Source organism: Schistocerca piceifrons, chromosome 1 (genome assembly GCF_021461385.2).
Source record: "Schistocerca piceifrons isolate TAMUIC-IGC-003096 chromosome 1, iqSchPice1.1, whole genome shotgun sequence".
In the NCBI taxonomy this organism is placed as follows: domain Eukaryota; kingdom Metazoa; phylum Arthropoda; class Insecta; order Orthoptera; family Acrididae; genus Schistocerca; species Schistocerca piceifrons.
In genome coordinates, this window is record NC_060138.1 from 1,030,791,439 (window position 1) to 1,030,817,273 (window position 25,835).

General features: G+C 43.4%; 1 protein-coding gene across 1 annotated transcript in view; it reads left to right on the top strand.

The window, feature by feature from the left end:
* LOC124722631 overlaps positions 1-25,835 on the top strand; it is a 359,671-nt gene that overhangs the window by 66,168 nt on the left and 267,668 nt on the right. The window contains exon 2 of the mRNA XM_047247805.1: positions 23,913-24,076. Coding sequence (XP_047103761.1) covers positions 23,931-24,076 — 146 coding nt within the window. The 5' untranslated portion in view covers positions 23,913-23,930. The remainder of the gene's footprint in view (positions 1-23,912; positions 24,077-25,835) is intronic.

Sequence of the window (25,835 nt, forward strand, 5' to 3'; positions counted from 1 at the left end):
ACGTTCGACATCACGGTGCGTGTGCCGACGGCTTTATTGTGCACAGTTTGAGTCGTAACACGACGTCCTGTGGCTGCCGAAAAGCATTATTCAACATGGTGGCGTTGCTGTCAGGGTTCCTCCGAGCCATAATCGGTAGGCAGCGGTCATCCACTGCACTAGTAGCCCTTGGGCGGTCTAAACGAGGCATGTCATCGACAGTTCCTGTCTCTCTGTAACTCCTCCATGTCCGAACAACATCGCTTTGGTTCACTCCGAGACGCATGGACACTTCCCTTGTTGAGAGTCCTTCCTGGCACAAAGTAACAATGCGAATGCGATTGGTAGATTGACTGGAACTGATCGACTGTCGGATCCCCTCCGTCTAATAGACGCTGCTCATATATGATTGTTTACATCTTTGGCCGGGTTTAGTAACATCTCTGAACAGTCAAAGAGACTGTGTCTGTGATACAATATCCACAGTCAACGTCTATCTTCAGGAGTTCTGGGAACCGGGGTGATGCAAAACTTTTTTTGATGAGTGTATGTATAACTGCAGCTTACTCCACTGAAAACAAGAAAATACAAACACATTTTTCATTCATGAGAAGAATATATTTCTTTTGTTGTCTGTTGTTGTTTTGTCAGGCACTTTCCTTGACATGTAACAACCTTTTAGGGAGCCTTATGTTTCGTACAGCCTTACACACATCGATTTTGTAATACAAAAATGTAATTGCTTTTGTTTCAAAAGCTGATGGGTTGAAGAGTCTTGCCGTTTGTCGCTCAGATGCAACAACAATTGTGGAACTGGTTTCTTCTGTGCTGGGAAACAGTTTCATTGCTTTTGTTCTTTTATTATCACGTCTGTGTGGTTTTTGCTTCAGCTACAGTTGTGACTTCTCGTCTGCTACGTTAAATAATGTAGGTATTACTTTCCAAACACGAGCCTTATGTTCCATATTCACCGATTTGACTGAATGTGTAGCGAAGGAAGCTTCAAGTTTTTGAGTAGATATCCAACTCCTCTCTGTTCAAGGTCAGGTCTTCGGCTGTTTGGTAGCAATTTTTTGTTCTTAAAGAACACGACGTTCTCCAGTAAATATCTTTAGATTACAAGAAAATCAAAATTCTACAAACTAATTTATGATTCGCTGTCGCTTTCACAAGATCTCGCTGAACTCCTGGCGGCTTGGCTCGCTCAATCGCAGTGGGTAATAAAAACCAGACGGAGTGTCGCGACTATTATGTTAGACTGTGGTAGTATTCCAGCTGTCTGCAAGTGCTGGCCAAAGATGCTCGTATTTCGTTTCCTGCCTAATTACAACATGGCTGCCACGAAATGTCACGAGAACAAAAAATTAAAAAGACTTTTCGATTTAGTCTAACATCAGCCTTCTAATCGCGTATTGATATTACGTTCAAAGCAAGAAATAAATAAAGATTTCCTCATCACGAAAAGGTTGGTGGAAATATTTTGCCTAATTACAGAAGGCGGACTATGCAGATGACAAGAATCCGCAGGCACGTCGAAGTGCCATGCTCTGACATCAGAGATGTACATCCAGGTACTATAGAGATCACTGATGTATACTCACAAAATTTACAGATGTTGTTTTCAATGATTTGCAAGAATATTAGTTTACAATATTTCACATAATAAGAATTGACAAGAAAACGTTGAAAATATGTACATATCCAGCTAGAGACTAACACTGAAAAGTGCAAAAGGAAGTAATGTTCTAAGTATGAAAAACTGTGCTGTAAGGCCTTAAGACTATACGCAATGATGAAAGTCATTCAGCGTGGATCATACAATGAAACTGGGGAGAATGAAGTAACCTCAAAATGTCTTGAGAGCCCGTTCAGTTCCGCAGATTCACATTTTCTGTGCCCTGTCCCGAAGAACACGATGATTTCATCAACGTCACTACAAAAATCACAGCAATCTGGTGTGCTGGATAGAAAATCATCTAGATGTCAGCAATAGCTACTTCTAGTATGCAAACCAAGAAACCTTAGCGTCCGAGTACGACAGAGACGGATGAGTCTCGTTAAAGTAATCATCCCAAGCCGGCCGGTGTGGCCGAGCGGTTCTAGGCGCTTCAGTATAGAACCGCGCGACCGTACGGTCGCAGGTTCGAATCCTGCCTCGGGCATGGATGTGTGTGATGTCCTTAGGTTAGTTAGGTTTAAGTAGTTCTAAGTTCTAGGGGACTGATGACCTCAGATGTTAAGTCCCATAGTGCTCAGAGCCCTTTGAATCATTTTTTAATCATCCTAGAATTTATTTGGCTGGAGTGATATAAGAACACGGTCTCAGGCGTGCACTTTCTGACTCAAACGTTCCATTGTTCTGCACCGTCACATTCCTACTTTTTTTTTCAGGTCATTACGTCATCATTCTTACATTAAGCTATAAACTCTTTTACAGTACATTGTAATATCTCCTTTTGGTAGTGAAACTTTAGCTTGCCCTAACCCTTCAGCTTTGAAATTCTTTTTCGTTAAAAGGGAGCATCTGCCAATCGCATACACTCACATGTATTTTTTTAGACAAATACTTATTAATTCATTTGAAGACCTGCACACCACAACAATGAAAGGAAAAATGCTATTCTGACCCCGGACAGTGCGAAATGGGAGGGAAGTGTTTGGCGGCGAATGCTTAGTTAGTTGCTGGTATAGCTTTGTTTAGACGAACACACTTCTCGCGGTGGACGTGTGTGTTGCCTTGCTCTTTCAGTGACTCGTTTGAAGATAATATTCAAGGTATAAAACATACTGCACGCAGTAAATATTTACTTAAGCTTCTCACTGTAGAGTGCCTCGAATAAACAACTAATGAAACGCATCCGTTACCCATTCCGAATTAGATATCTCCTTTCATCACATCATTTTCAAGCATCACTTCAAATTACATGAAACATTCGATGGATAAGAGAAGCGGATCCTTAGGCCAGGCGCGCGATATAGCTGTGACGTTATGTATCCAGTTTAGTGAAGTATTGGCTGGTTCTAAATGATTATGACTTCGCATACACGTGTTTACAGGGTACCTTTAATATGGTAGGATTGTCTCTCTCATATCGACAGATTAAGACTGAATACTCAGTCACTCTTGCGAAATTACAGATAATCAGAAATACAGACTTATAGGAATTGAACACAGTGAGTTGCATGCCATGGTATAAAATCTGTGCCTCCTGAGGTGGTTTTAAACTTATCTTTAACGTACTGACATTTCCGCCTTTATTACATTATCTGTGGGAGTGTTCGGAGACTACAGTAAGTCATTCTTTGTGATTTTATTTTGATCTGTTATCATGTTGGACCTTAGAGATTTCTGATGAGGCAGAACGCAGTCCCTCGCGGCGGTGACATTACGTAAAATGTTATAGGACGTCCAGCCATGTCAAGTGGTTAAAATACCATGAGCTTTCGACCAAGCATTCCATGGGAGTTGTTAAGCGGAATGACTGCTGATGGATTGCAGGTACGCTCTTATATTACACTCTAGCTGCCGGCTGTGACGTCACTGGTACCCACGGCATCGCCATAGACAGGCGGCTTCTGGAACTTCGTAATTAAAGAGGCCATCGAAACAAAAAATTACAGACAGCACACTAAATGAAGAGGACGGCGTTGAGCTCAGTGCGGCTTGAGATCCAGTGATAGCGAGGTTGAAGCGGGCACATCGAACGCGGAGTGGACGTGTGCACATGTATTGCGATACTATGGGCACCAGTGACGTCGCAGCCGGCAGCTAGAGTATGTAAGGGAGTACTAGCAGCCCATCAGCAGTCATTCCACTCAACAATCGCCAAGGAGTGAATGGTCGGTAGCTCCTTGAATTTTAATCTCATGTCGCTGCTGGAAGCCCGAGAACATCTTATTCTAACGAGACAAATCATCAGTGCACAATAAATTGGTCCATCTGCGATAACAAAGTAACTGGGATATCTAAGGCCATTGCATTTAGTGCCGTGAGCGCACATGGAGTTTGTCAGAAAACTTCATACACTTAACATAATAGTAGGAGAACTTCGCTAGTAACCGTACAGTGTGAGCCGGGAGATACTTAGTATGTCAGTATCTTATTCTCCCTCTTCCTATTCCACTCGTAGCTAGCGCGCGGAAAGAACAATTGCCTGTGCCCTGCTGTCGGAAGCTGAGTTCCTCTTAGATTACCTTCGTGATCATATGTGAGTCGCGGGAGAATAAGGAGGGAGTTATATATTTCGTGGCTGTTCATGGAAAGTGCGCTCTAGTAATTTTAGTAGTGAGACTTTATGTCACGCACATGTTTCCTCCCAGCACATTGTTAAGCATTTCTGTGGCACACTCGCACTCACCAAATAAATCTTTGGCGACGTAAGGATCTCAACTTTGAACGCTATCAATCACTTTTGATTACCCTGTCTAATAAGATTCCCAGAGTGGCGTATTCAAATTAGTCGGAGTAGTATTTTGTAATCGACTTCCGTCGTGGATGATATACACTTCCTTAGTAGTCTTTTAATAGCATCTCAATATGTAAATTGTCGTATAGAGCTGAGATATCGAAGAAGATTACTATCAAGAAGTTGCGCTGAAGGAACTCGGCCAACACGTCACTCATTAATATTCCTTGATTGTCCTATCTTCCCTCTTTCTTTTCCGGAGTTAGGAGTGAAGATTTGCAGAAATGAGATAAGACTATATGATCCTGCAAAGCGTACTCATTACTACATGTTAATGGGGTCTGTGTGAAGTGTGAAGATATCCAGTACAGAAGTGTACAGTTGTTGCCACCTCAGTCAAACTAGGCCTGCGTCTAGTGACGTACCAACATCGTTGACTTCCATGCTCATGTGTTTTTGATCTTAGTCACTTTATTATTATTCTCTCATTGTGAAACTGAAAGTTTCTTTGCAAGTCTCGGTAAAGAATAGGACACTCCGTCACCATTTTTATTCAACTTAATGTTGGATCAATAGTTGAAGCATCGATTTGGCTTCCACAACATCAAGCTGATGAGGAGGGAGCAGTGACGGACTCGGAGAGATGGAATTTATAATAGTAGTCAAATAAATTTTGACACAAAGGCTACTCACCAAACCACATTTTTGATCTGGAGGAAATACGTTTACTTTTGAAGTACATGTCTGATCCTACATTCGATCTAGCGATGCAAAAAGTCCTTCTGGCTTAACACACTAAGTATCGATGCACACTACTTTTTTGGAGGAAACTTTACAAGTTATTATAAATTGAAACCTATAAGAGGCACCAGCATAAAATGCGAGGGCGTTGAAGTGTTTCACTGGAGGTGCAATAAATAAGGTTAAATGACATCTTCAGTTTTCAGTGATTATTGTTTCAATGTACTGATGCTGTTTCCGGTCATTAACCTTCCATAATTGACTCGAATAAAACTATCGATCTTTCGTTTACGCCTTCAGACATCACTTTTGTGAAGCAATAGAATGGATCACCACTTGCGCGTTCTGTCGACGGTTCGACATTCAGATGGTGCCACTCCGATCTTGAATGGAGAACACTGCTCCCTGATACTGGACAGTGAAATTAACAGAGACGCTAAAGAGATAATGACATGGTTTCACTGAAGTAAATGGAGTGAGTACGTACGAGGTTCTGAACTCTTCTTCTGGAAACTGAACAATGGGTTTCTGAGGGATGTCACAGAGGATAACAACAAAGAAGAAATGAAAGTCGAGGAAATTCAAACTGTAAGAAAAGTGACAGCGAAGACACTTGGTTATGTTACGGTCTTTCAGAGCGGCTAGCTAGAAGGAAGCGCTGAATATAAACAAATCTTGAAACGAACAACGAATTTCATGTCTAATTATGATATTCGTTCAGCATTGTGCTCAGGGAGTAATTTTTTTACTTAGATGTTTATACATATTTCTTTAGTCTTCGTCCTTAATTTCTGAGCACACCTACTGCAAAGCTTTCGAAGAAGAATTCAAAATGTTGCCGAGATATCCTCCGCAGTCAGAAATGAAACAAACAACAATAAAGCGTTATCGACTTTTTATGTTCTTTAGAAGGCTGTAGAGAAGGGCGTGGATTGTGATCATTATTGGCATGTCAGGAATAATACTGGTCCCAAAAATACAATGCGCAACACAGTTAAAGGATCATTTTTCGAAACGACCTCATTGTCTGCCATCGTGAGGTGTTGTTGTTGTTGTGGTCTTCAGTACTGAGACTGGTTTGATGCAGCTCTCCATGCTACTCTATCCTGCGCAAACTGCTTCATCTCCCAGTACCTACCGCAGCCTACATCCTTCTGAATCTGCTTAGTGTATTCATCTCTTGGTCTCCTTCTACGATTTTTACCCTCCACGCTGCCTTCCAATACTAAATTGGTGATCCCTTGATGCCTCAGAACACGTCCTACCAACCGATCTCTTCTTCTAGTCAAGTTGTGCCACAAACTCCTCTTCTACCCAATTCTATTCAATACCTCCTCATTAGTTATGTGATCTACCCATCTAATCTTCAGCATTCTTCTGTAGTACCACATTTCGAAAGCTTCTATTCTCTTCTTGTCCAAACTATTTATCGTCCATATTTCACTTCCATACATGGCTACACTCCATACAAATACTTTCAGAAACGGCTTCCTGACACTTAAATCTATACTCGATATTAACAAATTTCTCTTCTTCAGAAACGCTTTTCTTGCCATTGCAGGTCTACATTTTATATCCTCTCTACTTCGACCATCATCAGTTATTTTGCTCCCCAAATGGCAGAACTCCTTTACTACTCTAAATGTCTCATTTCCTAATCTAGGTGCCTCAGCATCACCCGAGTTAACTCGATTACATTCCATTATCCTCGTTTCGCTTTTGTTGATGTTCATCTTATATCCTCCTTTCAAGACACCGTCCATTCCGTTCGACTGATCTTCCAAGTCCTTTGCTGCCTCTGACAGAATTATAATGTCATCGGCGAACCTCAAAGTTTTTATTTCTTCTCCATGGATTTTAATACCTACTCCGAATTTTTCTTTTGTTTCCTTTACTGCTTGCTCAATATATAGATTGAATAACATCGGGGAGAGGCTACAACCCTGTCTCACTCCCTTCCCAACCACTGCTTCCCTTTCATGTCCCTCGACCCTTATAACTGCCATCTGGTTTCTGTACAAATTGTAAGTAGCCTTTCGCTCGCTGTATTTTACCCCTGCCGCTTTCAGAATTTGAAAGGGAATATTCCAGTTAACATTGTCAAAAGCTTTCTCTAAGTCTACAAGTGCTAGAAATGTAGATTTGCCTTTCCTTAATCTAGCTTCTAAGATAAGCCGTAGGGAGCAGTATTGCCTCCCGTGTTCTAGCATTTCTACGGAATCCAAACTGATCTTCCTCGAGGTTGTCTTCTACCAGTTTTTCCATTCGTCTGTAAAGAATTTGCGTTAGTGTTTTGCATCCGAGATTTATTAAACTGATAGTTCGGTAATTTTCACATCTGTCAACCCCTGCTTTCTTTGGAATTGGAATTATTATATTCTTCTTGAAGTCTGAAGGTATTTCGCCTGTCTCATACATCTTGCTCACTAGATGGTAGAGTTTTGTTAGGCCTGGCTATCCCAAGGCTATCAGTAGTTCTAATGGAATGTAGTCTACTCCCGGGGCCTTGTTTCGACTTAGGTCTTTCAGTGGTCTGTCAAACTCTTCACGCTGTATCATATCTACCATTTCATCTTCATCCACATCCTCTTCCATTTCCATTATATTGCCCTCAAGTACATCGCCCTTGAATAGACCCTCTATATACTCCTTCCATCTTTCTGCTTTCCCTTCTTTGCTTAGAACTGGGTTTCCATCTCAGCTCTTGGTATTCATACAAGTGGTCGTCTTTTCTCCAAAGGTCTCTGTAATTTTCATGTAGGCAGTATCTATCTTACCCCTAGTGAGATAAGCTTCTACATCCTTACATTTGTCCTCTAGCCATCCCTGCTTAGCCATTTTGCACTTCCTGTCGATCTCATTTTTGAGACGTTTGTATTCCTTTTTGCCTGCTTCACTTGCTGCATTTTTATATTTTCTCCTGCCTTCACTACTTCGTCGCTCAAAGCTACCCATTCTTCTTCTACTGTATTTCTTTCCCCCATTCTTGTCAGTTGTTCCCTTATGCTCTCACTGAAACTCTGTACAATCTCTGGTTTAGTCAGTTTATCCAGGTTCCATCTCCTTAAATTGCCACGTTTTTGCAGTTTCTTCAGTTTTAATCTACAGGTCATAACCAATAGATTGTAGTCAGAGTCCACATCTGCCCCTGGAAATGTCTTACAATTTAAAACCTGTTCCTAAATCTCTGTCTTACCATTATCTAATCTATCTGAAAGCTGTCAGTATCTCCAGGCTTCTTCCATGTAAACATCCTTTCTTTTATGTTTCTTGAACCAAGTGTTAGCTATGATTAAGTTATGCTCTGTGCAAAACTCTACCAGGCGGCTTCCTCTTTCATTTCTTACCCCCAATCCAAATTCGCCTAGTACGTTTCCTTATCTTCCTTTTCCTACTATCGAATTCCAGTCACCCATGACTATTAAATTTTAGTCTGGATAATTTCTTTTATCTCGTCATACATTTCTGCAATTTCTTCATCATCTGCAGAGCTAGTTGGCATATAAAGTTGTACTACTGTAGTAGGCGTGGGTGTCATGTCTATCTTGGCCACAATTAGGCGTTCACTATGCTGTTTGTAGTAGCCACCCGCACTCCTATTTTTTATTCATTATTAAACCTACTCCTGCATTACCCCTATTTGATTTTGTATTTATAACCCTGTATTCACCTTACCAAAAGTCTTGTTCCTCCTTCCACCGAACTTCTCTAATTCCCACTATATCTAACTTTAACGCATCAGTCCGCTGCTCGTGGTCGTGCGGTAGCGTTCTCGCTTCCCACGCCCGGGTTCCCGGGATCGATTCCCGGCGGGGTCAGGGATTTTCTCTGCCTCGTGATGACTGGGTGTTGTGTGATGTCCCTAGGTTAGTTAGGTTTAAGTAGTTCTAAGTTCTAGGGTACTGATGGCCATAGATGTTAAGTCTGTTAAGTCCCACAGTGCTCAGAGCCATATGAACCATTTAACGTATCCATTTCCGTTTTTAAATTTTCTAACCTACCTGCCTGATTAAGGGATCTGACATTCCACGCTCCGATCCGTAGAACGCCAGTTTTCTTTCTCGTGACAACGACGTCCTCCTGAGTAGTGTCCACCCGGAGATCCGAATGGGGGACTATTTTACCTCCGGAATATTTTACCCAAGAAGACGCCATCATCATTTAACCATACAGTAAAGCTGCATGCCCTCGGGAAAAATTACGGCTGTAGTTTCCCCTTGCTTTCAGCCGTTCGCAGTACCAGCACAGCAAGGCCGTTTTGGTTAGTGTTACAAGGCCAGATCAGTGAATCATCCAGGCTGTTGCCCCTGCAACTACTGAAAAGGCTGCTGCCCCTCTTCAGGAACCACACGTTTGTCTGGTCTCTCAACAGATACCCCTCCGTTGTGGTTGCACCTACGGTACTGCTATCTGTATCGTCGTTGAGGCACGCAAGCCTCTCCATCAACGACAATGTCTATGGTTCATGGGGGGGGGGGATCGTGAGGTAGACGTTTGAAATTTGGTTGAAAGGTGATACAACCTTCCCTTGTAACGGTAAAATAGCTTGGCGCCTTGTGACGTCACCCTCGGGTGGGTTAATGATGTCACGTCACAGGAATTTCTGAGCCCTCCCTTTTTTATCGCACATGTCGACACTCCGAGCGAGAGGTTGACGTCAGAGGGCGCCACCCTTCTGCGCCATTACAGAGGAAGACCGAAGGCACCTTTGAGCCAAATTTCAAACTTCAGCGTCGCAAGGGGACACAATTACAGCATTTCGAGAAAGTGACTCTTTAATTGCGTTGCACAGCGTATTTCATGCATGGTATGCTATACAACACAACCTACAATCATCCACCCAGATGCGGACGATGTGAACTGCGTTACCTCTCATAAAATGCATGAAATATGTCCTGGGCCAGTTTTATTTTTCTATTGTTATGTTCTTTTAAGCCATACTTGTAATTCGACCGTGACGGTTTGTTGAAATTATAAACATATTTTTCAGTGGCTGCTGCCAGGCACAATCTTTCTTAGGTTATTTAATATGCAACATGTTTCGAGGTATGATCACATTATCAGACAAAAAAAAATAGCGATACAGGAACTTCTTCCTCATTTCCACTGCTGATATCTTCCTTCCTTCGTTCATTCGGAGTAATCTTAGTTACTAGACAGGACAAAGCATCAGTTTCTCCAATTACTGTGTGGTTTCCAGTTTTCATGGTGAAGACGTTTTTGATTCGCCTTTCTACCACTCTTCATCACCTACAACTTAGTCTTAATCCTCTTCATGACATATTGTGTGCTGGGTATGCTGTTCATATCCGTCAATGGGCCTCCCACGTCATCCTTACAACAAACTCGAATGGTTATATCGCCGGCAAACCTTAATGTTTTAATCTGTAACCTAGGAGTCGCTTTAATAAATTTCGTAACTGAGGAAATGCCAACTTTGGGAGACGATGGCCACTGTTAGTATAATGAAAAAATAACGTCCTCTGGGGCACTCACATAAATAATTCCTGCTGCATTTACCAAATGTACTTGGCGACGAACATAAAAGTGAAAGAAAGATAACCACCAACCACAGAAAATAGTTGCTGTTGCAAGCTGACTTTGTTACATATGGCAACTACATAGCTTTGTCATACGACCAAATAGGCTTCGGCAGCCTGCGGCAAAAGCTCAGCGCAACACAAATTATTGACAGTTTACAATAATATGTTTTAAAAATTGTACATTACGTTTGCGTAGCAACCTAGTGCAAAGTTCACTTGCAATGATCAGTCTTTGAACTCTGGTCTAGTACCGCATCCAGTGAAGACTGACCACATAACTAGCAGACTGTCCAGTTGGATTTTTTTGGGTAGCAACCGTTCATACGTCTGGTCCTTTCTGGAAGCGCAGTGTTCATTCTGCCGAAATGACTGTTGAAATTGATACACTTGGAGTGGAGCCGCTTATGGCGGATGATTGTTCACATGGGAACTATTTGCGTGCCGTAAGGTGGAAGCATAACACAGACCTTGATGTGTGTGCCCCATATAGCGTCTGATCAGAACCGGAAGGGCCTTTAAAAAATAATCGAGTCGGACGTCGATGACGCTCTGTTGCCACATCCTTTCACAACCTTTTTGACTGAGTCTTATACACTACTGGCCATTAAAATTGCTACACCACGAAGATGACGTGCTACAGACGCGAAATTTAACCGACAGGAAGAAGATGCTGTGATATGCAAATGATTAGCTTTTCAGAGCATTCACACAAGGTTGACGCCGGTGGCGACACCTACAACGTGCTGACACGAGGAAAGTTTCCAACCGATTTCTCATACACAAACAGCAGTTGACCGGCGTTGCCTGGTGAAACGTTGTTGTGATGCCTCGTGTAAGGAGGAGAAATGCGTACCATCACGTTTCCGACTTTGATAAAGGTCAAATTGTAGCCTATCGCGATTGCGGTTTATCGTATCGCGACATTGCTGCTCGCATTGCTCGAGATGCGACTGTTAGCAGAATATGGAATCGGTGGATTCAGGAGGGTAATGCGGAAAGTCGTGCTGGATCCCAATGGCCTCGTATGACTAGCAGTCGAGATGACAGGCATCTTATCCACATGGCTGTAACGGATCGTGCAGCCACGTCTCGATCCCTGAGTCAACAGATGGGGACGTTTTCAAGATAACAACCATCTGCACGAACAGTTCGACGACGTTTGCAGCAGCAAGGACTACCAGCTCGGAGGCCATGGCTGCGGTAACCCTTGGCGCTGCCTCACAGACAGGAGCGCCTGCGATGGTGTACTCAACGACGAACCTGGGTGCACGAATGGCAAAACGTCATTTCTTCGGACGAATCCAGGCTCTGTTTACAGCATCATGATGGTCGCATCCGTGTTTGGCGACATCGCGGTGAACGCACATTGGAAGCGTGTATTCGTCATCGCCATACTGGCGTACCACCCAGCGTTAAGGGAAGGTGTGCCGTTGGTTACACGTCTCGGTCACCTCATGTTCGCGTTGACGGCACTTTGAACAGTGGACGTTACATTTCAGATGTGTTACGACCCGTGGCTCTACCCTTCATTCGATCCCTGCGAAACCCTACATTTCAGCAGGATAATGCACGACCGCATGTTGCAGGCCCTGTACGGGCCTTTCTGGATACAGATAATGTTCGACTGCTGCCCGGGCCAGCACATTCTCCAGATCTCTCACCAACTGAAAACTTCTGGTCAATGGTGGCCGAGCAACTGGCTCGTCACAGTACGCGAGTCACTACTCTTGATGAACTGCGGTATCGTGTTTAAGCTGCATGGGCAGCTGTACCTGTACACGCCATCCAAGCACTGTTTGACTCAATGCCCTGGCGTATCAAGGCCGTTATTACGGTCTGAGGTGGTTGTTTTGGGTACTGATTTCTTAGGATCTATGCACCGAAATTGCGTGAAAATGTTATCACATGTCAGTTCCAGTATAATATATTTGTCCAATGAGTACCCGTTTATCATCTGCATTTATTCTTGGTGTAGCAGTTTTAATGGCCAGTAGTGTATGTTGCGCCTCTCTGCAGGATGGTTTTGCCGCGTGGCGCACGGCAGTTTTGTTCTTCGATAGGCGTACCGAACGGTAAGCTTCAGTACTAAGACTTTGTCAACCTCACAATTTTTCTCAAAAAAAAGTGGCTTACATGAACAGATCCCTCTCTCAAACACACATGATCCCATTTCTCGTAGTTACACTTCTTTCTCATTTGGTTTCTCAATCAGTCTAATGTTGCCAATAAATTTTCCTATTTTCATTATTTGTGTTTTATCGCATTGCTCTTTCTCTCACGCCAGTTGCTGCCAACGCTCGTTGTTTCAGTCTATGTGCCAGCAATTCGTGTTCTAATTTTCATGAACGAACGTAAACTGGATTTTTTTTCTGTTACTGTTCCCACCATTTACGTCATAAATATTAGTGAAGGTGGGTTTCATATCAGATGTAAGAGATACCGCGTTTGAGGTAAAATATGTAGAAAGCCTGGTCAGATGTAAGAGCGGCCCAGATGGCCATAATCTTGACAGGATAAATAAATAAATTCCATTACTCGGCAGACTGTGAATGCGGAGTTGCACGGAACGCTGGCGTTAAGCGGTCTCCGCCCCTTGGTCCTCGCCCCTTCCCATCACGATGCGCCAGAAGAAGCCCGGAGCTTCCTAACTGCCGCTGTTGACGGACGCTCCTCTCAGGGTGCTTCCCTGGTTAGTGGAGGCGTAAATTCCAGTCGCACAGCTTTCCCAAACAACTCGATAGCCTGTCAGCGGCGGCGGCCGCTTCTAAAACTGGTGTAGCTTTCCGCTTGGCGAGCGCCGTCGTCCACACGAAAATAAATAGGTCTCAGTTTTATAGCGGCGCGTTCTTCAAAAATACTGTCAGGTTCACTGCCAGCGGAACTGGCTTTGGGGTGGCGGAGTGGGGAAAGAGGAAAAGGGGGGGGGGGGATGGAGGGGAAGGGGGCAGGGGAGAGCTCGGCAGACGTAGGCAAAGTGCTGACGGGTGCACACAACAACAGAGTGTGGGGAAGTGTTCGCTCTGGTCTTAATTAGCACTACTGCGGTCGGGTGGCTCGCGCGACTTTCTACCTTCTGTAGGATGAGCATGCTTCCCCTGAGGTACTTGAACTAAAGTCTGAATCAGAGGACAGCTTCAGGCGGTATGACGTGTCGGAGCGAAGAGCCAGCCCGTTAATCCGTGTGACATCAGACATGAGCTGGGCACTACAATGTTGCCTAGAGCAACGGAACACAAGGTTTCAGTCAGCTGTAGCGCTCTCGACGGTTGGTTGGTTGATTTGGGAGAGGATAACAAACAGCGAGGTCATCGGCCCGACGGAATAGGGAAGGATGGGGAAGAAAGTCGGCCCTGACCTTTCAAAGGAACCGTCCCGGCACTTGACTGAAACGATTTAGGGAAAGCACGTAAAACCTAAATCAGGACTGCCGGACGCGGGTTTGAACCGTCGTCCTATCAAATGCGAGTCCAGTGTGTTCTGGATGGCAATAGTTTGGCGAGCACAAGTAAACCGGAGCAGCAAATTTTTCTGTCTTTACGGAAAAGTACTATTCCATACCACCCAGTCAGATTATTGTGATCATCGTCATTGTTCCATGACGGCCGTTCTGACCGAGCGGTTCTAGGCGCTTCAGTCTGGAACCGCGCGACCGCTACGGTCCCAGGTTCGAATCCTACCTCGGGCATGGATGTGTGTGATGTCCTTGGGTTAGTTAGGTTTAACTAGTTCTAAGTTCTAGGGGACTAATGACCTCAGAATTTGAGTCCCATAGTGCTCAGAGCCATTTGAACCATTTTGAATAAACAAAAAGTTTAATACGAGGGTTGTCTAGAAAGTAAGTTCCGATCGGTCGCAAAATGGAAACCACTGGGAAAACCCGTTAAAGCTTTGACCAGATGTGTTGGGCAGTGTTTCTAGTATGCCCGTCGATCGTGTTGCGTCACTCTTTTCAGTGTTGAGTGAACAGTGAGCACGTAAAGATGCGTAGGGAATAGCATCTCCCACCAAGTTTGAGGGCCTGGTTAGAGCTTTCGCATGTGTCATGCAGCCCACATAACACAACTGTGTGAGCAGTTCCTTCTTCATGCCAATTCTAGGCCACACACTGCAGGAGCAATGAATACGCTCCTGCAGCGTTTCCGATGAGCGTTATAATCTGGGCTATGTTTTCGTGGCATTACCTGGGTAATCTCGTCATTATGGAAGGCAAAATGGATCAACACAAGTACGTATCTGTCCTTGGGGATCATGTTCTCCCCTAAAAGCAGTTCATTTTCCTTGGCACGATGGCATCTACCAGCAAGACTTTTTCCTCGCACTTCTATAACTTTCTGACAGATGGTCACATTAATTCTATTCGACAGTGCGTTGGTGCGTTGCGGTGAACTTGTAAAGTGTTTAGTATATAACAAAGAGATACGAAGTATCAAGGAATGTAATTTACAACGTCATTATTCTGTGCAGCACGCAAATGAATATGAGAACTATCAAGGAGAGAAAAGTGTCGCAGTAGTACCGGAATAAAAGGAATGCACTGATGTGGAGGACTATCAAAGTACCGTGTCTGTCCGTCTGAGCAACAGAACAGCTCTCCATATAGCCAAGAAAGTAACGCCGTGTAGTGAAAGATGCTTTGCAAAAGAAGAGATTGTGATGGCCACTAAAGAAATGTATCCACATCAATAGAGGACTTTGCAAGAATAAGTTTGTCGCGTAAGACTATTATGCGAGCCCGATGGTGACGTTGAGGGGCGCCATGCTTTTACACCATTACTGAAGCACCTTTGAGCCAAATTTCTAACTTATGCTTCGCGATGGGAGACAGTTACGGTGTTTCGAAAAAGTGATCCCTCAATTTTGTTGCACAGTGTATATGGGAAGGATGGCTATTTTGATATAAGGCCGACCATTAACTGTCTTTTGAAGTCTGGAAAGAATTAAGTTCCTCTGATTTTTTGAGGAAGATTATTCAAAAGACGGGTTCCTGATACAGAAAAAAGGTTTAGAAAACACGGTAGTAATATATGATGGTAAAGAGAGGATTTCACTTTGTTGAGAACGAGCATTTCTGCTGCGCGCAATTATTCAGAAGATCCTAGAGCATTGGTCAAAACAAGAGGGAGAATTCCTGTAAAGATATGCCCTGAAACCAACACCTTCTGGGTTATGGATCAATCTGTTCTCTCATTCCCTTGGTCTGTTATGTAGAAGTAAACACAGTAGGCTGAGCTGCATACGTTTACACGGATCCTGACACATCCTCCAGCCCTTCTTTGCATTGAATCATGCACTTTTTCAAATAATCCTGGCTTTATTCAGATTGTGTCACATGCATTTGTCACATGCTACTGTAATGTTTGCATATTGTCGATGGGTTGGGCATATACCAATGCCATAAAATGTCCCCACAGCTAGAAATCCAACGGATTCGATAGGCGGGGAGACCAAGCTACCGAACCTCCTCGATCAATCCAAACCCCGTTAAACTTTTCGGTGAGGTGAAATCTCGGGATCTGTAGAAAACTGGGAAGCTGGGTGGTATCCCATGGCTCATAAACCACAGCCGTTGTCTTTCTGCAAGGTTAACGTTCTCCAGTAGCGCGCAGAAACGAAACACAGCACCTGTTAATCTGTTTAATAAAGTGTATGGTCCTTTGACACTGTCACCGACAAGTCCTATCCGTAAATTTATATTGAAGTCGCCCTGATGCCTCACCTCCATGACTCCACGGAGATCAAATTCTGTCCATTCGTTGTAGCGGTTGTCCGAGGAGAAATGTTCAGTATTCAGGGATATGACAGGAACAATCGCTCGAAGGAAAAAATTCTAGTAAACATAGGCTCTAAAACGCATACTTTAAGAACTATGAACACTTCTTCATCTTTGATACTGTGAAACAAATCTCACCTACTGTAAGCTATTTGGTTTCGATATTTTGAAAGGTAGTAGCATGGGCCAAATAAGAAAAAATGTTCAGTAAACATGGACTGTGCAGTGCATACCTTAAGAGCTATGAGCACTTGTCCATCTTCGCCACTGTGAAACACATCGCTTCTACTGAGCGAGTGCTTATAGCCCTCAAAGTATGTATTACGGGGCCCATGTTTAACAGACAATTGTTTCTCGTTTGGGTCTGTACTACCTCCTTCCATAAGATGGAGAGCAAAGAGCTTCCAGTAGAAGTGATTTGTTTCACAGTGTCGATGATGTACCCTTAGCTCTGAAGCGATGCATTATAGAGCCCCAATATAATCGAAAATAAGGCGGAAATTCAAAAAACAATGGGATGTAACTGCTTAAATACCACAAAAACACACAATACGGTACTTTTATATCGCGTAGAGACACAAATTGTATGTTTTTCCACATGTTCAGACGGGATATTGAATATAAAACAGTGAGTTTCATTCACTGAAGTAAGCAATAAGTTTCTTTTGGGCTAGAATCGTATATCGCTTACGTGCCAGCACGATCGTGCTGGCGTTCCACCAGCATTAGTTCGGCAGAGGTTATTCCCGGCTGGATTTCTGAACGAAAAAAAGTTTTGCTGCCTCTGTATGGTCATAAATCCTTCGTCGACCAATCTGTCGTCACTATTGTGTAATGTAGGATATACACAATCTTCTGCGATTGTAATAAAAGTCTTATTTAGGCAATATACACTTCTGACAAGTAGGTAAAAGGACGAGGGCTATTAGAAATCCTTGGGTAACGCAAGAGATATTGAATTTAATAGATGAAAGCAGAGTATCTAAAAATGCAGTAGATGAAGCAAGCGAAAAGGAATACAAACGTCTCAAAGGTGAGATTGACAGGAAGTGCAAAATGGCTAAGCAGGGATGGCTACAGGACAAATGTAAGGATGTAGAAGCATATATCACTGGGGGTAAGATAGATACTGCCTACAGGAAAATTAGAGAGACCTTTGGAGAAAAGAGAACCACCTGTATGAATATCAAGAGCACAGATGGAAAACCAATCCTGAGCAAAGAAGGGAAAGCTGAAAGATAGGAGGAGTATTTAGAGTTCTTTGTTGATTCATTATGGACTGTGGGACAACGGCTGGCATGTATTTCCTGATACAATAATTTACCAAAATCCGTATGTATTTTAGAAACTTATTTTATGAACTTCTTATATGCTACCAGTTTCGGCATTACATTGATGCCATCTTCAGGCCCCACACGCCATAGTCGCAAAATCGCTATACACGGAAGCACCTATATAACTGGATCAAATAATTGTTTCAAGAAAGAGTAGAGGGTCTACACAAGGCGAGGTACTTGAGGGCAATATTATGGATATTGATAAGGACATAGATGAAGAAGAAATGGGAGATATGGTACTGCATGAAGTATTTGACAGAGCACTGAAAGACCTAAATCGAAAAAAAGCCCCGGGAGTAGACAACATTCTATTAGAACTACTGATAGCCTTGGGTGAGTCGGCCATGACAAAACCCTTCCATTGGTGAGCAAGATGTATGAGGTAGGCGAAATACCATCAGACTTTAAGAAGAAAATAATAATTCCAATCCCAAAGAAAGCAGGTGTTGACTGGCGTGAAAATCACCGAAATATCAGTTTAATAAGTCTCGGTTGCAAAATACAAACACGAAATCTTTACAGGCGAATTGAAAAACTGGCAGAAGCCGACCTCGGGGAAGATCAATTAGGATTCTGTAGAAATGTTGGAATTCGCGAGGTAATACTGGCCGTACGACCTATCTTAGAAGATAGATTAAGGAAAGGCAAACCTACCTTTCTAACATTTGTAGACTTAGAGACAGCTTTTGATAATGTTGACTGGAATACTCTCCTTCAAGTTCTGTAGGTGGCAGGGATGAGATACAGGGAGCAAAAGGCTATTTACAGTTTGTACAGAAACCAAATGGCAGTTATAAGAGTCGAGGGACAGAAAGAGAAGCAGTGACTGGGAAGAGAGTGAGACAGGGTCGTAGCCTATCCGCGATGTTATTCAATCTGTATATTGAGCAAGCAGTAAAGGAAACAAAAGAAAAATTTGGAGTGGAATTAAAATCCATGGAGAAGAAATAAAAACTTTGAGGTTTGTCAGAGACAGCAAAGGACCTAGAAGAGCAGTTGAACGGAATGGACAGTGTCTTGAAAGGACGATATAAGGTGAACGTTAACAAAAGCAAAACGAGGACAATGGAATGTGGCTGAATTAAATCAGGAGATGCTGAGGAAAATAGATTAGGAAATGAGACACTTAAAGTAGTAGATGAGTTTTGCTATTTGGGGAGCAAAATAACTGATGATCGTCGAAGTAGAGAGGATGTAAAATATAGACTGGCTATGGCAAGGAAAGCATTTCTAAGAAGAGAAATTTGCTAACATCGAATACAAATTTAAGGCTGGGGGCACAGGTCGTGAGTCGTGTTTGGTTAGTTCTGTCGGTACAGCACTTACCCACAAAGGGCAAAACTCCCAGGTTCGAGTACTGATACGGCATTCAGCTTTGCAGCTGTAATGTACCAGAAAATTTCAAATCAGCCCACACTCCACAAGTGTGTGAATTGCTACTAGGTTTTAGGGTACGGACTATCTGTGAAAGTAAATCCGAATATCTTTTGATTTGAAAAATGAGTCCTCTGTTTGCTGATGGTGCTGTGGCATACGGGAAGGCGTCCTCGTTGAGTGACTGTAGGAGCAAACAAGATGATTTATACAAAATTTCTAGTTGGTGTGATGAATGGCAGTTTGCTCTAAATGTCGAAAAACGTAACTTAATGCAGATGAGTGGAAAAAACAATCCCGTCATTTTCGACTATAGCATTAGCAGTGCATTGCTTGAAACAGTCCATTAAATATCTAGGTCTGACGTCGCAAAGGAGTACGAAATGGAATGAATACGTAAGGACGCTAGTAGGGAATGCTATTGTTCGACTTTGTTTTATAGGGAGAATTTTAGGAAATTGTGATTCATTCGTAAAGGAGCCCGCTTACTTGCGATCCATTCTTGAGTGCTGCTCGGGTTTTTGGGATCCCCACTAGGTCAGAAAAGGAAGACATCGAAGCAATTCAGAGGTGGGAGGCTGGACTTTGTCACTGGTAGGTTGGATCAACACACAAGTATTGGGAACCCTTGGAGGGAAGACGACGTACTTTCCGCGGAACACTGTTAAGAAAATTTAGAGAACTAGCACTTGAATCTGACAACAGAACGATTCTACGGCCACCATCTTACATTTCGTATAAGGACCAAGAAGAGAAGATAAGAGAAATTAGTGCTCAGAGGGAGGCGTATAGATAGTCGTTTTTCCCTAGCTCTGTTTGTGAGTGGAAGAGGGAAGGAAGTGACTAGTAGTGGTTCTGAGTGGCCTCCGCCACACCCATCACCGTGGCTTGCGGAGTACGTATGTAGCTTCAGCTGAAGACGTACGAAATCAGTGACCTATGAATCAGTTTTAGCATTGCGATCTGACTGTAAGATTTTGTAGGAAATTACCTAGAAAGTATAAATAGTTCAAATGGTTCAAATGGCTACGAGCACTACGGAACTTAACATCTGAGATTGTCAGTCCCCTAGACTTAGAACTACTTAAACCTAACTAACCTAAGGACATCACACACACCCATGCCCGAGGCAGGATTCGAACTTGCGACCGTAGCAGCAGCGTAGTTCCTCACTGAAGCGCCTAGAATCGCTTGGCCACAACGGCCGGCGTATAAATAGTACTTTTTAAAAGCGCAACAACTTACAGTGCGAGAGCAAAAGGAAAATTCCGTTAAAATGAATGTGACCAGTCGTACGAGATATCTCGCCAACCATAACTTGGGCTATAGCCAGTTGCAGTGCAAATGGACATATTGACCCAATTTGTATAAAAATACTCAATCACAAAGCACCGAGTAACGACTCTTTCTGTAGGAAAAAGCATTGATCGAAGCATACTTCGCATTTTCGAGTCGTGTTATTTTTGTATGTTATGACTTACTGCCGTGCGGCAGAATGAGAGGTGTATTGTGTTTTTTATTATAAAATTTGTAATTTGTTTTTAATTTTTTGATGCAGTAGCTGGCAGCGTGCATTTTTTACTTCTATTGTCGAATCTGAAGGTGGCTGTTGCATTGCCGAAACCAGTTATTCTACTCAGAAAGTTGTGCGTGCAAGACAGTTAAATAAAAGTTACTACAAAATTCCTCGAACGTCTTAGCAGAAGACTGTGAAACAGTTTTTAAAGAGTTTCATCCTCATAAGCTGGAATTCCCGCACATTTTTGGTCATAATTGACCAGGATGAAGTATTCTCGACAAATCTTGTGAATGGGTTTGTCAATAAACAAAACGTTTAATATTATCCGGAACACAAACCCGCAGTTATTTATGTAAAGCGCCAGGGAACCCAAAGGTCGTCGTGAGGTGTACTGCTGGTCAATCGATATGTGGGGCCGTATTTCTTTAAGACAATTCCGTGCGGTATGTGGTCATGATTAACAATTTTTTTCATTCCACACCTTTACGGACACTGCTGTTTACAAGCGGCATAGTTTCAGCAAGACGGGGCTACAGCCCATACGGCCTGTAATTCGACTGCCACACTTTCCTCATCGATTACTCTCGGTATTCGGAGATATCCCATGGCCACTGAGGTTACCTGGTCTTTCAGTTCCTGACTGTATTCTATGGGGTCACCTGAAGAACAAAGGTTTTTCATGGACGCTCCACAATACCAATATGTTGAAAGCTGCAATCCAGGAAGAGGTAGAGGCATACCTCAAATTATGACTAAGGACTTAATGAAGAGCCGGCCGGAGTGGCCGTGCGGTTCTAGGCGCTACAGTCTGGAGCCGAGCGACCGCTACGGTCGCAGGTTCGAATCCTGCCTCGGGCATGGGTGTGTGTGATATCCTTAGGTTAGTTACGTTTAATTAGTTCTAAGTTCTAGGCGACTGATGACCTCAGAAGTTGAGTAGCATAGTGCTCAGAGCCATTTGAACCATTTTGAACTTAATGAAGAGTGAACATCTTCAGCCATTCGTAGTCAGTGATGAAGGCCATTTGCGTGAAGTACTTTTTAATAAATAAACTTGTTTCTGATTTTTCAATAAGGCAACGTTTTTAGAACAAATATCTGTAAGTTACACTGGTGTAAACGTAAGTTAAATCTCATAATAACCAAATGAGTCACCCTGTACAAGCGTTGCTAAAATTTCAGGCTGCGAAACTGAGTAATGAAAAACGAATTAAAAGAGCTCTACAGATGGTCTTTAGTGCTTGTGCCCGTTAGTTCAGTGCATTTTTGATAGTGCCATTATAAATGTCATTAGGGATTGTACCCTCCCTCTTACTAATCGGCCTATCCTGCTTGCGATATAAAATACGACCGTAGATCGCGTGTATGCCTAACGGTTTTTTCTAATTGTATAAGGCTGTCTTTCCCGAAGAAGTGATACCGATAAGTTGGAGGAAAGTGTACAACCGACCCTTTGATGGAAAGTCTACTAAAAATAAAAGTAATTAAGCCGAACAGGGTTATAATTTGGAAAATGAAAGTTATTTTGTGCAATCACGCACGAACAACACTGGACACAAAGGGGTACCACTGATCATGAATCCAAAAGTTACACTAATGAACGAAAAGGAAGTAATTAACGGTCGCCAACCCACTAGGGCAATTTACGTCCAAAATCCTGTACAAAATGATGGGAAAGAAAAAACATGTACTATTAAAAACTGACGTGGCAACTAAAGGCTGCCATGGTTTTTTTGTTTTTTGTTTTTTTACACTAATTTTAAGTGAGTATGTAATGATAAAGAAAACTGAAAAGTCACTCTTACGTTATGTTTGGCATTAAATTTTGAAAAAGGCAAACGAGTAATGATTTGGAAATACGCAATTAAACTGTATGTTAGTAATGAACTTCGTTACGTGAACAATGACTATCAGTGACCTCAGCATAACGTCACCAAAGAAATTTAGAAAAAAAACAAGCACTTTTTATTTTGCCGTTATTTATTTTGCAAATTGGATTTCATTTTATTGTCTGAACAACTGAGCCTTTTTTACTGACTTGAACAGAATTAAGTACTAGAATACGTACCAAACCAAACAGCCATGTGCTCCAAGCTATATGTAAAATAAAGAAAACTTCCACACTCTTAATTTGTGCATTTCTTTAGATTTTGATTTTTTTTTTCAGTGATTGATTCTCAAACTTGAAAAATGAAATTGCTTTACTTTGCCTCTGTTGTCCAACCGTTAATTGAAAGTAGACGGAGGCTAAAATTCTGTAACTATTCTGTAACTATTCAATTTGTTTCTTATGACACTCAGCATATTAGTAAAAAAAGGAACAAGGATCCTGCTTAGTAACAACGTCTGGGGGCAATGAGGACACAGTCGCCCTGAGTTTAACTGATTATTATTTAAATAAATCTTATCAATCAAATCACATTCAGTTATGCTGCTGGATTAGCCGTTAACACTTTCTACCAATGAACAGTCTTATTTCAGTGATGTGCATACGACGAAACTCGGAGCCGACGACGAAACTGTGTTGCTGGAACTGCTGCAGTTGAAGACGGTAGCACATTGTGGTGCCACGGCTAATTATAGGAACGGGCAATCGTAATTAATACAGCCTCTTGTGCCCGTCCACTGTTGGTACTGCTGCTCGAGACATCTGGCCGGCGCGCGTACATGATGCCGCCGAACGTGGTACTCTCTATTGCGAGAGCGTTAACACCACACTTCCGCACACTACAAGCGCTGGAACCCGTCCCCCGCTCTCTCCGCGCGGTCTGTACAACTCCGTACCCAAAGATTTTACAACGCACAAGCACTGCTATTATCGTTGCTAGTCGATGCAAGTAACACTTCCTTTGGCTTTTTCCCAGAGTTTATAAGTTTCACAGTAAAACACAGATAAATACAATGAAACGTCAACAGACTTCTATCTAAAAGTACACATACAGTGAAGCAATGTCCTCACTTATTAAAAGAAAGCATTTAAATTACAAACATTTACATACAATTCAGAAAAAAATTATATATCGGTAGCAGGTGCCATGCATCCTGCATTTTCGGTGTTGCAGGGTCTTCGCAACAGCCTTCCGCAGTCTTAGTTCTCGTCTTCTGGTAGTGGATCTCAGAATAGTTCCTCAGCTCGACTGGTGTTTTCTTTGCGAGACCGCTTCTCTTTTTAGCTTACGGAATTGATCCTTTGCTACTGACGGCGTTTCTATTGCGAGACGCTAACATGACTTTTGTCTGCAGGTCTCGAGAGTCAGTGAGATGTCGACAATCGGGCGGTCGGGAGTTGCTGGTGTTCCGCGCCTCGTGAACAAGCAGTTCAACTCACCCATCAAGCTGTACTCGGACGAGAACGTGACCGAGGTGATCAACAAGCACGTCCAGGTGCTGGACAACGGCGCCGTTGGGTGAGTCTGTCTGCTGAGCGACTCTTGCAAATGTCAATAAACAGCGCGTTCTCTATTATTTATGCTTAAGATGTGCGAAAACCGCAGGTAAACGCCGATACTGTGCGTGTAAAACCTTCCTTGACATTAAGATACTGCAGTGCCTGAATTATTCAGAATTAGGACGCAATGTTCCTTCGGACACGCATGCATGCCCGCAGTAACTATGCATCATAATTCGGGGTAGCACAGACACTGAAATATCGCTTTTATCCGCTGACACCGGTCGAGCGACTTTCAAATAAAATGGCTCCCTTGTTCAGGAATATACATAATGGATGTATGACTACAGGTTGAAGGCACATGGAGTTTGGGTCTAGCCGTGAGTCGTGCTAGGATAGTGTAAAGGTAAGGCGACAGCTCGCGATACGGGAAATCCGGGTTTGAGTCTTGGTGAAATGTTGCTTTTTGAACAATAAACATAATATGTCCCAAATTTTAATTAAGGCTAAAACACATCAAGAATAAATTTTTTCTGGGTAAATAAATGTGTAAAGCAAGGAGAAAAGGTCACGATTTAAATCTTTTTTTTTTTTTTTTTTTTTTTTTTTTTTTGCTGTTCCGATGACGAAGGTTCCAGAGAAATGTTTATGTACCGAAACCATACGCTCTGTAAAGCAAGTTGAAGGCAGTCGCCGTAATTTCTTTCTGGATTATACAAAAGGAGGAGCTGTGAGCTCTCTCTCTCTCTCTCTCTCTCTCTCTCTCTCTCTCTCGTTTGTTTTCAATGGTTGTTTCTCATAGTGGAAGTGTCGCTCTTGTATCTACACTCCTGGAAATGGAAAAAAGAACACATTGACACCGGTGTGTCAGACCCACCATACTTGCTCCGGACACTGCGAGAGGGCTGTACATGCAATGATCACACGCACGGCACAGCGGACACACCAGGAACCGCGGTGTTGGCCGTCGAATGGCGCTAGCTGCGCAGCATTTGTGCACCGCCGCCGTCAGTGTCAGCCAGTTTGCCGTGGCATACGGAGCTCCATCGCAGTCTTTAACACTGGTAACATGCCGCGACAGCGTGGACGTGAACCGTATGTGCAGTTGACGGACTTTGAGCGAGGGCGTATAGTGGGCATGCGGGAGGCCGGGTGGACGTACCGCCGAATTGCTCAACACGTGGGGCGTGAGGTCTCCACAGTACATCGATGTTGTCGCCAGTGGTCGGCGGAAGGTGCACGTGCCCGTCGACCTGGGACCGGACCGCAGCGACGCACTGATGCACGCCAAGACCGTAGGATCCTACGCAGTGCCGTAGGGGACCGCACCGCCACTTCCCAGCAAATTAGGGACACTGTTGCTCCTGGGGTATCGGCGAGGACCATTCGCAACCGTCTCCATGAAGCTGGGCTACGGTCCCGCACACCGTTAGGCCGTCTTCCGCTCACGCCCCAACATCGTGCAGCCCGCCTCCAGTGGTGTCGCGACAGGCGTGAATGGAGGGACGAATGGAGACGTGTCGTCTTCAGCGATGAGAGTCGCTTCTGCCTTGGTGCCAATGATGGTCGTATGCGTGTTTGGCGCCGTGCAGGTGAGCGCCACAATCAGGACTGCATACGACCGAGGCACACAGGGCCAACACCCGGCATCATGGTGTGGGGAGCGATCTCCTACACTGGCCGTACACCACTGGTGATCGTCGAGGGGACACTGAATAGTGCACGGTACATCCAAACCGTCATCGAACCCATCGTTCTACCATTCCTAGACCGGCAAG